This window comes from Callorhinus ursinus, unplaced genomic scaffold (genome assembly GCF_003265705.2).
Source record: "Callorhinus ursinus isolate GAN/ISIS: 27379988/994484 unplaced genomic scaffold, GSC_fseal_2.0 scaffold4, whole genome shotgun sequence".
Classification (NCBI taxonomy): Eukaryota; Metazoa; Chordata; class Mammalia; order Carnivora; family Otariidae; genus Callorhinus; species Callorhinus ursinus.
Genome location: NW_027397066.1, coordinates 81481002 through 81493760, shown reverse-complemented (window position 1 = coordinate 81493760; position 12759 = coordinate 81481002). Strand labels below are relative to the sequence as shown.

The 12759-nt window shown below is 37.8% G+C and overlaps 1 protein-coding gene across 1 annotated transcript in view; it reads left to right on the top strand.

Moving 5' to 3' along the window:
* ADH1B (alcohol dehydrogenase 1B (class I), beta polypeptide) overlaps positions 1-12160 on the top strand; it is an 18822-nt gene extending 6662 nt beyond the window's left edge. The window contains exons 5-9 of the mRNA XM_025873554.2: positions 770-989; positions 2985-3245; positions 5064-5199; positions 6032-6170; positions 9387-12160. Coding sequence (XP_025729339.1) covers positions 770-989; positions 2985-3245; positions 5064-5199; positions 6032-6170; positions 9387-9411 — 781 coding nt within the window. The 3' untranslated portion in view covers positions 9412-12160. The remainder of the gene's footprint in view (positions 1-769; positions 990-2984; positions 3246-5063; positions 5200-6031; positions 6171-9386) is intronic.
* Positions 12161-12759: the final 599 nt, after the last annotated feature.

Sequence of the window (12759 nt, the reverse complement as noted above, 5' to 3'; positions counted from 1 at the left end):
CATGTCTTTCTCTGATTGACTTATTTCACTCAGCATAACACCCTCCAGTTCCATCCACGTCGTTGCAAATGGCAAGATCTCATTCCTTTTGATGGCTGCATAATATTCCATTGTGTACATATGCCACATCTTCTTTATCCATTCTTCTGTCGATGGACATCTTGGCTCTTCCCATAGTTTGGCTATTGTGGACATTGCTGCTATAAACATTGGGGTGCACGTACCCCTTCGGGTCCCTACATTTGTATCTTTGGGGTAAATACCCAGTAGTGCAATTGCTGGATCGTATGGTAGCTCTATTTTCAACTGTTTGAGGAACCTCCATACTGTTTTCCAGAGTGGTTGCACCAGCTTGCATTCCCACCAACAGTGTAGGAGGGTTCCCCTTTCTCCGCATCCCCGCCAACATCTGTTGTTTCCTGACTTGTTAATTTTAGCCATTCGGACGGGTGTGAGGTGGTATCTCATTGAGGTTTTGATTTGGATTTCCCTGATGCCCAGCGATGTTGAGCACTTTTTCATGTGTCTGCTGGCCATTTGGATGTCTTCTTTGGAAAAATGTCTGTTCATGTCTTCTGCCCATTTCTTGATTGGATTATTTGTTCTTTGGGTGTTGAGTTTGATAAGTTCTTTATAGATTTTGGATACTAGCCCTTTATCTGATGAAAAATGAGTAAGTTTCTGATACTCTCTTTACACAGTCAATGGATTTGTGCATCAGTTATGTTCCTGTTTCATGCCCTGTGTGTCTATGTGTTGTATTGGCCAGTCTGAGCACACCTCGGGGGATCATGCAGGATGGTACTACCAGGTTCACCTGCAGAGGAAAGCCCATCTACCATTTCATTGGCACCAGCACCTTCTCCCAGTACACGGTGGTGGATGAGATTGCAGTGGCCAAGATCGATGCGGCCTCACCATTGGAGAAAGTCTGTCTCATAGGCTGTGGATTTTCTACTGGTTATGGGTCCGCAGTCAACATTGCCAAGGTAGGAATGACAAAGGATGGTAAAACAGGTTGTACTCAGACTATCAGGAACTAAAAGGAGAGCAATTTCTCACAGTAATCAGAGATCATTTTTCATAGATTTATTGGTAGCTTTCTGCCCTGTTACCACAATAACACTGATATACTCTACAAAATTTAGGATATCAGTTATGAGTGGGGAAAATGGCTTCAGAAGGAATTGAGGAGCATTTCCTAGAAAATTTATGTTTATCACAGATGAAAAAGCTATTGATGCTTAGTTGAGAAAAAGTAAAGATATAATTTTCAACAATTATTCTTCTATATTTGTTCTTTATGTGATTACTAAATTTTAGACCTGGGAGCTCATTTAGTAATTTATTGTACTGTAAAGACCAACATGCATCAGGTATAGTAGGTTCTGCTAGCTTTTGAGGCAGCAGAAGTAAATGAAACGAAGGGGTCACCTCTGAGGAGCATCTAGTCCATGGATCCTCTACTCCCAGAATTAGGATCAACAGTAGATTCCAAAGCCTTATCTGGTACACCTCCAAACCAAGAGTCACCAACCCACCCACTCTGTGGATCCCTATAAGGGTGGTAATGAAGCTTCAATAATGCATTTTGCATTTATTCCAGTCATTAGGGGATTTCACTGTTTACATCTCGCCTCCTGCCATGAACACACACATATGCACGCACACACACACACACACACACACACACACACACAGGTCAGAGGTGGTAGATTTTAAAGAGAAATTCTTTAAAGGCCCCTCTTCCCAAAAGGTTGGAAATGTAGCAGTATTCCTTCATTTTATGAAATGAAGCCCCAAAGACATAAAGCTATTTGCCCAAAATCTCACAGCTGGTTAGTGTGAAAGCTGCACCTAGCCTTTCTCTCCAAACTCCAGCTGAATCTTAAACCATGATACATAATTACCTTTACCTTTAAATCACAATCACAAGTCTCAAATTTTTCTAAACAAGGTAAAAAGTGGTATTGTATCCCACAGAATGATTACTTGGGACAGGAGAAATATTTTACCAATGCTGAAGGCTGACTATAGCAGTTTAGGTTTCCTAACAGTCCCTAGCCAATTTAAATAATTGAGAGCACTTGTTTTCGAAATTTCTGTGGCTCTAGCGCTTAGTCCCTTGTGCAATTACATCATCTGTTTGAGCAGGTGGTCTAACTGAGCCTACACAGAGCAGAAGCTGAGGGCACTTGTAATAATTAATCTCAGCCATTAATAAAATACAGACCAACTTTTCAGTGCATATTGTTTATTAGTATATTCTTAAAAGCAGGGATAACGACCCACAAGATCACAGCAGTCTCAAGCTGTATTATCTTAGTTATCTGTTAAATTTCCCCTGTTCTTAGGCTTTCCTCTAAGCTAAGGATAACTTTTCTATGTTTCACAGCTAATTTCTGCTCTTGTGGTACTGGTCATGATACTGAAAGTTAATGAACCAAGGAGCTAATTATTAAGAATTTGATTGGATTATTTTTCAGTATCCCAGAATAATATTTTCCACTTACTATTTCATTTCCCAAAACTTGCATTTCTGTGTGTGATATAATAAAGCTGGGTGTCAATGGATTTGAGCTATTTGAGTCTCCTCAAGATGGTAGTCACTGGCATTTAGAGCTTAAAGAGCTTAAAATCCAATCCACTGGCTCCAACCCTGGGCTTCCCATTGGAGTCACCTGGGAACTGGGTCCCACCTACAGAGATTCTGATGGAATTGGTTACGAATTGTGACCTGGGCATTGAGATGTTTTAAAGCTCCCCAGGTGAGTCTAATGTCCAGCAGAGTTTGGGAACCACTCATCTAGTTCAACCCCCCTAATTTAAACACGAAGCAACTAAAGCCAAAAGAGATTTGGCAGAAGGTTGGACCTAAGAGTTTGACTAGCATCCCATAACTGACAAGGCATGGCACTTTATGCAGCTTAGGCACTTTCTAATAATGATTATTTAATCCATTTTTGCATTTTCTGTAAATACAGGTCACCCAGGGCTCCACCTGTGTGGTGTTTGGCCTTGGAGGGGTCGGCCTGTCTGTGATCATAGGCTGTAAAGCAGCGGGAGCAGCCAGGATCATTGGGGTGGACATCAACAAAGACAAATTTGCAAAGGCCAAAGAGGTGGGTGCCACTGAGTGCATCAGCCCTCAGGACTACAAAGAATCCATCCAGGATGTGCTGAAGGAAATGAGTGGTGGCGGTGTGGATTTTTCATTTGAAGTCATTGGGCGGCTTGACACCATGGTATGTAACAGGAAATGCCCTGAGATATCTGCTTCTACATTCCAGAGTGTACTTTTAGGCGTCAGAATATAAATAACATATATAAATAATATTTTAAAAACTATGAATGGTGATTTTCCGTCTCCTGTCAGTTACCTGGGATATTCAGTTTATTACTATGAGAAATCTTTAATTCCATCAGCTACACAAATCTGTCTCAAGTAATAGTTCCCCTTAGAGAGGAAAGAGGGTCTTTTTTTTAATTAAGCCATTATAAATTTACTTTCTTAACTTTTAGTAAAAAAATCCAAACTCAAGTAAATATAGATAATATAAATTCTGTTTTCAGATTGGCAAGTTTGATTCCTCCCATTCTTAACAAAAATGGTTTTAACATTTTAACATTTTTTTATATTTTAATAAGTTTTCGTTTCTTTTCATATATCATACTATGGCCAGAGGGAATAATGGCCAATTTTAGACCAGTATTATTTATTAACAGAAAATATTGCATTTTACCATTTACCACACTGCCCCATTCTGCCACAGTAAACAGCACAGTGCCTGGCACATAGTAAGCACCCAGTATCTATGCGTTGGGCTGAATACTTTAGAAAGTCAACAAATTTTTCCACCAAAAAAATTTAAGAGATACATATCTCATAGCACTGTTTATAAATTACATGAGATAATGCATGTAAAATACTTAGCACAGTGCCACCTGTCAGATGGTAAGCTCAATAAATGTTAGCTAGTGCTATTGATATGCAATACTGTTTCTGACCTTACAGTGTTTACAACACCTTTGAAATATACAAAACATTACTTTCAAATAATTGTAAATGTCATCACTTGCAATGAGGAACACATCTCCAGTTATATTCCACCTAACCAGAATTCTCTAGAATCCTACTGAAACAGTCTCCAGAAACCAACAAATCCCCCTTTTGAGGTTCTCCAGTAAATCCCAGCAGTGTTGGTTATAGGGAGCACCACCCTAAGAATAAAGCTTTCTGTAGCCTTGACTTGGGACAATATGCCAACTTCAGATGACTGAAGTTCCAAGAGAAGCCAACTTTATTCAAGGTGGTAGCATTTCTCCTTATGCCCTTTTTCTGTTGTTTTCCCTCTATTTTCTTCTGTGAAATTGGATTGTTACTTCACTTAAAGATACCAAATATCCAACGGCCTCATGTTCTGAGGTTACCTGGTCTTCTATACATCATACTCCAAAATCAAAGGATTAATCCTTATATATTGCTGGGTGAGGGAGGTCCTCAACAATTCTCTTACTATGGAACATGTTTAAAAACTTGACTGGAGGGGGAAGGCTTTCTTTTGAAATTCCAGGAGACCAGAAGTTCCAAGTGAATAAGAGACCAATTTTGGTAATGTAATTGACCTTATATCTTGTTTGCCATCAAAACACATGGTTCAAAGTCCTGAGTTCAAAATATCTACTTGACAAATAAATGAAAAATGACTTAACTCATAGACTGCCTGAGAGCAATGTGGTGACCAAACACTACTTTTACTTGAGGAATCAGACTTTATATAGATATGTTTGTAATGATGTTTGCCTCTACTATTTTATAAGGAAGAATTAAGCATACACAAATTTATTTATCCACTGGTTTCATTAAAAAGAGATTTTCTGGGCATTTCCTAAAACCACAGCACTATTCTAGGCACAATGGGGAATAAAGAAACAAAAGATGTTATCTCTTCCCTGCACATACTCACAATCTAGCTAAATCAATATTGCATAATACCATGTATCATGAGTGGAGACTATCAGAAAATTCACTTTAATGATGCTAAATATTAATTTTATTCCAGGTGGCTGCCTTGTCCTGCTGTCAAGAGTCCCATGGTGTAAGCGTCATTGTAGGAGTACCACCTCGTTCGCAAGATCTCTCTATGAACCCCATGTTGCTATTGACCGGACGTACCTGGAAAGGAGCAATTTTTGGTGGTACATAGTTAGGCTTGATGGCTGAATTCTTATTAACCTCAGGAGTTCTTCCCTTTTACAAGTGACAAAACCAGGTTTAAAAGCAACATGGTTAAAAGTAAATTAAAATCCCTTTGTAGCTATAGGCTCTAAATCAACTAGATTTATGGATCTGATGCACACAGAAGGTCCCAAGACACACTTTTTGGTGTTCCCATTAACTAGAATCTTTCCATACCCTTCTTTTATACCCATGATGCCACAGGGCACTCATAGGACCCAAGAAATCCATAGCAGTCATTCATGTGTGCTCTCATCGCCTAAATTAAGGCAATTGCTAAATTTGCTCCTTGACTTTGGGAATAAGCACCAATAGTATAATTTCTCTATGGGAGAGCTAATAATTAAGGACTCTAGTTTATCTAGGTGGATTAAAAAAAAAAAGTCTAACCATGGCAAAAGGATATTGAAACACTATCTCTTATTAGCCTCAGTAACAGTAGTCTGTGGGACGTAGCACTTTCTATAAACTTTCATCTTAGTTCTGCTTGGAGGGGCGCCTGGGTGGCTCAGTCGGTTAAGCAGCTGCCTTCGGCTCGGATCATGATCCCAGGGTCCTGGGATTGAGCCCCACATCGGGCTCCCTGCTCAGCGGGGAGTCTGCTTCTCCCTCTCCCTCTGTCTGCTGCTCCCCCTGCTTGTACTTGCTCTCTGCCTCTCTTTCTCTCTCTCTCTGTGTCAAATAAATAAATAAAATCTTGAAAAAAAAAAAAACATTCGGCTTGGAAAGTCTCTTCTCCAATTCTCCTTTTACCCGTGGCTGAACCTTACAATGATGTCATTTTCTTTTCAGGCTTTAAGAGTAAAGACTCTGTCCCCAAACTTGTGGCTGATTTTATGGCTAAGAAGTTTCCACTGGATCCATTAATAACCCATGTTTTACCTTTTGAAAAAATAAATGAAGGATTTGACCTGCTTCACTCTGGAAAGAGGTAGATATTAAATTTCTTTTTTATGGTGGGGATCGGTCAATAGAGAAAAAAGGTGAAAGAATGAAAAAAATACTGGAGTGCCTTGTTTCTCCATTGGTAGTTCAGTCTTTGGATACAGAACATTTAAGATGGTATTGTGAGAAACTAAAACAGTTGCTTTGTACTTCCTGTTCTACTGAAACCAAATTATTTTGGTTACAGAGAATCTGAATAATCAAAACCACTCAGCTTTATTTACAAGAGAATAGTCACCCTTGGAAGGAAAAAGAATCAGAGTCACACGGTCTTAATTATAACCTAAGTCACTGCAGCCTCTGCCTGGCCACCTAAAAAGGTTGACCATTAATGGCTGTAAATTTATATTAAGGACCTATTTCATTATGGAAGGAGGTAGAGCTACCTTGAGATTTTTTTTTCCTAGACAGGTATCACTAATTTTTTCATTAGAAAACGCCATTATTATTTTTTTTCAGTTTACAAAGAACTTTTCACAACTAAAAATTATAGGCATACCTTTGACATATTGTGGATTCGGTCCCAGACCACTGCAATAAAGCGAATATGCAGTAAAGTGAGTCAAAGGAAGTTTTTGCTTTCCCAGTGCTTATAAAAGTTATTTTTACACTATGCTATAGTGCTATAGTCTAGTAAGGTACAATAGCAGTATGTCTAAAAAACAATGTACATACCTTAATTAAAAAATATTGTGTTGCTAAAAAATGCTAACCATCATCTGACCTTCAGTGAGTTGTAATCTTTTTGCTGGTGGAGGGTCGTGCTGGCTGCTGACTGATCAGCATGGGGGTTGCTGAAGTTTGGGGTGACTGTGGCAATTTATTAAAATAAGACAGCAATAAAGTTTGTTACATCGATTGGTTCTTCCTTTCACTAGAACACTTAGAGACCACTGTAGTGTTATTAATTGGCCTAATTTCAGTATTGTTGTGTCTCAGGTGATAGGCCCAGGAAAGACAGGGAGACAGGGGAATAGCCAGTGGCAGTCAGAATCCACACAGTATTTATGGATTAAGTTCATCATCTTCTATGGGCACATTCGTGATAGTCCCAAAACAATTACATAATAGCATGGAAAGATCACTGATCACAGGTTACCATAACAAATACAACAGGAATGAAAAAGTTTGAAATATTGTAAGAATTACTACAATGTGACCCAGAGACAGGAAGTGAGCAAATGCTGTTGGAAAAAAAATAGTACCAGCAGACTTGCTCAACACAGGGCCGCCACAAACCTTCAATTCGTAAAATAACGCAGTATCTGCAAGGAGCAACGTGGTGAGGTGTGCCTGTGTTGTAAAGGGGAATGCTCTTTTAAATGCTGAAGTCTTATATTTTCTTCGAAGATTAGGAAAATAAGCCAATTCCATTTCTACCTCTAACATTTAACTGTAATGACCACCTAAAAAGAATTTTGTCATCTGCATTTACACATGAGGTGCATCTTGTAATAGGCAGTTGTAGCTAACTCCCACCTTCCAGGAGCATCACCCATACTTTTTCTGCTATCTCACACTTCTCATGAGGTTTTCAACTTTAAATAGAAGTTCTTAAGTGTGGGTGCTTATAATGTATATAATAATATAACATACTATACTGGGCTGTCTGACAAATCTTATCGAGAGCACCAGATTATATCCTTTCTGGAAAGCAATTTGGTTAATTTGCATCAGAAACCCTTAAAAAAAAAAAAAACCTAGGTCCCTTGTCCCAGCAATTCCATTTCTGGGAAGCTATTCTACAGAAATAATCAGAGAATCAAATACACATCTATTTAAGCACGCTCATCTATTGTCTATAGTATCAACACTTGGAAACATACTGAAGTCCAACATTAAGGGAGTGGTTAAATAAATTCCAACCATGTACTAGAAATCAATGAAGCCATGTGAAAGAAGTTATTTCATCAAATTGGGAAATTCTTATATTGTAATTTTAGGTTACAAAATTGAGAACACAAACTTATATATACAATGTGACCCCAAGTTTTCAATATGAGCAGTAAAAAATTGACATATGTCTAGAAAAAATATTGATCAGAATGCAAGAAAATATTAACACTATCTCTAGGTGTGGGATTACAGGTAATTTTTACTTTTTTTTTAAGATTTTGTTTTTATTTATTTGTCAGAGAGAGAGAGAGGGAGAGAACACAAGCAGGGGGAGTGGCAGGCAGGGGGAGAAGCAGGCTCCCTGCCAAACAGGGAGCCCGATGCGGGACTCGATCCCAGGACCCTGGGATCCTGCCCTGAGCTGAAGGCAGACGCTTAACCGACTGAGCCACCCAGGCGTTCTAATTTTTACTTTCTTCTTCACACTATCTTTCAGTCTCTAAAATTACATATATTTTCCTTATTAAATATAAGTATATAAATATATATATATATATATATTTTTTTTAAGGCACAAAGACCATCTTTTTCTAAAAGTTTATATCCATCAGAAGATAGTTTTAGAAAGGACACTGGTTCCAGTGTAAATGTTAAATTTCTGATCTCCATAAGAGTGAAGTTTCTGAATACAAATCAACTTTATTATATATTTCTAAGAATCCTTCAACATTTCTTTATCAAAGCTCTAGGAAGCCTTCAAGATGGTCTTTATTACATTATGGTTCCTTCCAGCAAGTTATCTATCATTTTGTAATTTGTGCAACTTTATATTGAGGTTTAAATTCCCACACCCCACACTAGATATGTGACCTAGAACAAGTTATAGCCCCCTCTCTCAGTATTTTTAATCTCTAAAACGGAAACATTAGGACCTGCCTGATAGCATGGTTGTTTCAGTTGAGGTTTCAATGATAAAATGCACAAAAAGCATCTACAGATTATGTGACAAGTAGCAAGCACTTATTACATGTCATTACCCATTGTTGTTTTGTATTATTATGCCAGATATGCATGCTCTCAAAAGTGACTTTTTGAGGATGTTCATATATAATGAAGCCTAAATGGCAGTCATATTCAGGATGCTATGATTGAGCTCAAGGCAGGAGAACACACAAGAAAGAACCAGCAAAAGGGGCCCGCTGTACTACTTTACTTGACATGAATGCACAGGGATGCAAATGAAGTAGTGGAACCACAGATAGCTTTTCACTGAGACAGCAGTGACTGTTCCTTGGACTCTCACGTGGAAGAGTGTGGGTTATCTGAACATTAAAACAATTAATATATCTTTCATTTCCTGTTGTAGCATCCGCACCATCCTAACATTCTGAGACCATACAAATGCCTTCGCTTGCAGCAGTCTTTTGGCTCCTGCACCTTCTGGAACGAGCAACCAAACAACATCACTAATTCTGTTCTTCAGAGATGCAGTCAATAAATCATGCATGAGAGCTATCCAAAAGAAACAAAAATTCATATGAAATCCTTTTTCAAGCCAATGTTTAAAATTCAGGTAAGAGCTAGGTGAATCATTAGCTGCATAGTTGAGTCCAATAAACTTTCCTTCTTAATCATTCTACTCATGTTGAATTATGGCATCTTTCCCACTGGGGAAAGGTGGGTATTTCTTTGACTTCTTGAATTTCTTGTACCTGTGCCGCCCTTAGTCACTGAAACCTAGGGGAGGAGGTCTTCATTATATTTTATATAATCTATTATTCCTCCCAACATACACATGATGAGCTACTGCACTTGAACTCTTCCTATTTCTATTTTCACTGTCTGTATTTTCCTTTTGATGAAATGTACCAAAGCCCTAAGGGAAACACTATCATCTGGGAAAGGATACACTTAGATTTACAAGTAGAGAAGGTCTAGAACTTCTATATGCAGGGAATTTCTTTTTTTTTTTTAATTGATGTGTAGCTGACATACAATCTTACATTAGTTTCAGATGTACGACACAGTGATTCAATTTATGTGCATTATGAAGTAATCACCACGATAAATCTAGCCACCATCTGGCACCATACAAAGTTGTTACCATATTATTAACTATATTCTAAATACAAGGAATTTTCTAGGGAAATGTCACATATTTTTATATGACAGAGGGAAGTATGCTTATTGCTTTTTATACTGTTCACAGTGAATATACAATTATTCTTTAAAACAAAAGCAGTTTCATGCTACATGTGATAAATATGAGGTTCAGATATTAAATGTGAAAACTGAACTGTTCCTGGAACCACATTCAAAAATCTGTAGTTTTCTGGTGCTTTATTGGCTAAACACTTTGTTAATTATTATAATTAACTGAAAATTAGTCATAAGGTAATTAAAAAGTAATATGGTGGCTTGAAGTGTAGGGATTGGAATGAAGCAGCTGTGGACACAACATGTAAAATGGGTAACTAAGAAATGCACAAATGTCCAAAGCGATATATTTTCTAAGTAAACAGATATGCATATGCAGATGTGCATTTTCAATCTAGAACTTTTCTATTAACTACCATGTCTTAAATATGTAATCCTGTAATTAATGTAATTTTTTGAATATGCAAGAGCCTGTGTACTCATTTTTTCATGCTTTCCCACTCTCAAGGGAAGATTTGCGTTTTAAGCTTTATCTCCAAATGTACATAAAAAGTTTATTCTTTTAAGGGGTTTTGTCTCTCTCCAAAAGTGTTATTTGTTTCTGTGTCTACAACTTGTTTGATATTGTGGAAAGGACTTTGGACTGAGAGCAAGTGATCTATCACCTACTTAATGGTGATCTTCAGTAAGTTACTCAACCTCTCCGAACCCATTCCATCCTTTGTTTTAAAGAATTACTCTAAACACAAGGCCCACAAAGCCTTTGTGGGGGGGGGAGGAGCTGTCATTTTAAAGTACGAAAGATTAATTTAGTGCTTTTGACAGACTTTTGATTGTAGAGGATATATGGTATCAGCACTGACAGATCACACAGATACAAAGAACTCTAGCTTATGACCACATTAAAGGTTTATCCCAATTCTGCAGAACAGCATTTTAAAAGATACTGTTGGGGCCCTAGAGCAGCATGCTTCAGATAGAGATTCTCCAGAGGTTGAAATGCCAAAAACCTAACACCTGTGTATGGACTCACGTACTTTAGTCCATTGTAACAGAGCTTTTCCTATTAAAACCAATGATGGAGTATTGCACATGCACCTCGCCCAACAGCACCACACTCACCAGGTGATGCTGGGCTCCCTGTAGGCCAGGGCAGAGCAGATAACACCTGTCGACACCCCTATCTGACAGATGGTTCACAGTCTCAGACCAACCCTTCAGTCACAGTGATAATGGAAGGAGAAAAGGGGGATCACTTTTTCACCAGTGTAGAAATGGAGAGGGGAAAGTAGCTTGCAAACAAAGTGTGAATCAGTGTGATAAAATGATGCCGGTGTCAGCTGGGCTTTCGGTAAACAACAAACCAGCAGCTCTTAACAATCAGCACCGTTCACCTGGACAGCCCTGATGTTCCGGTCCCGTCCAGCAGACGGCCTGACCATTGTTCTTCTTTCTGACTGTCCCCTAATGTCTGTGCATCGGCAATGCATTGGAAGATGATGTAAATCCAATATATTCCCATGAAATAAATTGCCAGCAAACTTTCTAGCTTTTTAACTATTGAAAAAGAGATTAAAAACTTTTAAGTCATGCACAAATTATGGACTGTGTTTCTTATTTTTAGAAATCATTCCTTAGCTTTAAAATTTTCAAAGAAAAAAACTGAGGTACTGGTAAAGTCCCCATGTAAATGTGTTCTCGTCTCTCCATGCTGCCAGTAAGCCAAATCAAAAGCCATAAAAAAAAAAAGTGCTTAAGAATGTGTGTAGATGAGAAAGTGATTTATTTACAGACCAAAGTCTTTGCTTCATGAAGGTACCAAACCTTTTCATTCTATACCTGGAACTTATATTACACTGTATGTTAACTAACTAAAATTTAAATTAGAACTTGGGGAAAAAAGTCACCCTTTTTCTCTTTGTTATGGAATTCAGGGATTGTAAAAATAAAAATAAAGGTTTTGTTGTATTTTTGATGCTGGCATGAGGGTTTTTTGTCCACTTTTTTTCATATATCTCTGAATAAAAAAATTCTGTCCATTGTTTACTATGAGACTAGTGTTATGTTTTGCAGTAAACAAAAGCATTTCTATTACTTGATAAACTACTGTAAATTTTAAGAGGTTTCTTTTTTTTTCTTTTTTAAAGCCACTTTATTCAGTTATGATTGACATACAGAAAGCTGTGCACATTTGATGTATAGAACTTGATGAGATTAAAGATAAGTATACACTCGTGAAACCATCCTCATAGTTGAAGCCATAAACATACACATCGCCTCCAAAAGTTTCCTCCAACGCCTTCATTTTTGTTTTCGTTTGTGGTAAGAACACTTAACATAAGTAAGATCTACACTCTTAGCAAATTTTTAACTCTAACATATGGTCTTATAACAACAGACCTTATGTTGTACCATAGATCTCTAGAACTTATTTACCTCGCAGTACTGAAATTTGGTATATATTGATACTTGTCCCTCTCTGTCTCACCCCAGCCCCTAGTAGCCACTACTATACTCTCTAGTCCGAGGAGTTTGAATATTCTGAATTCCTCATAAAAATGAGATCATGTAGTATTTGTCTT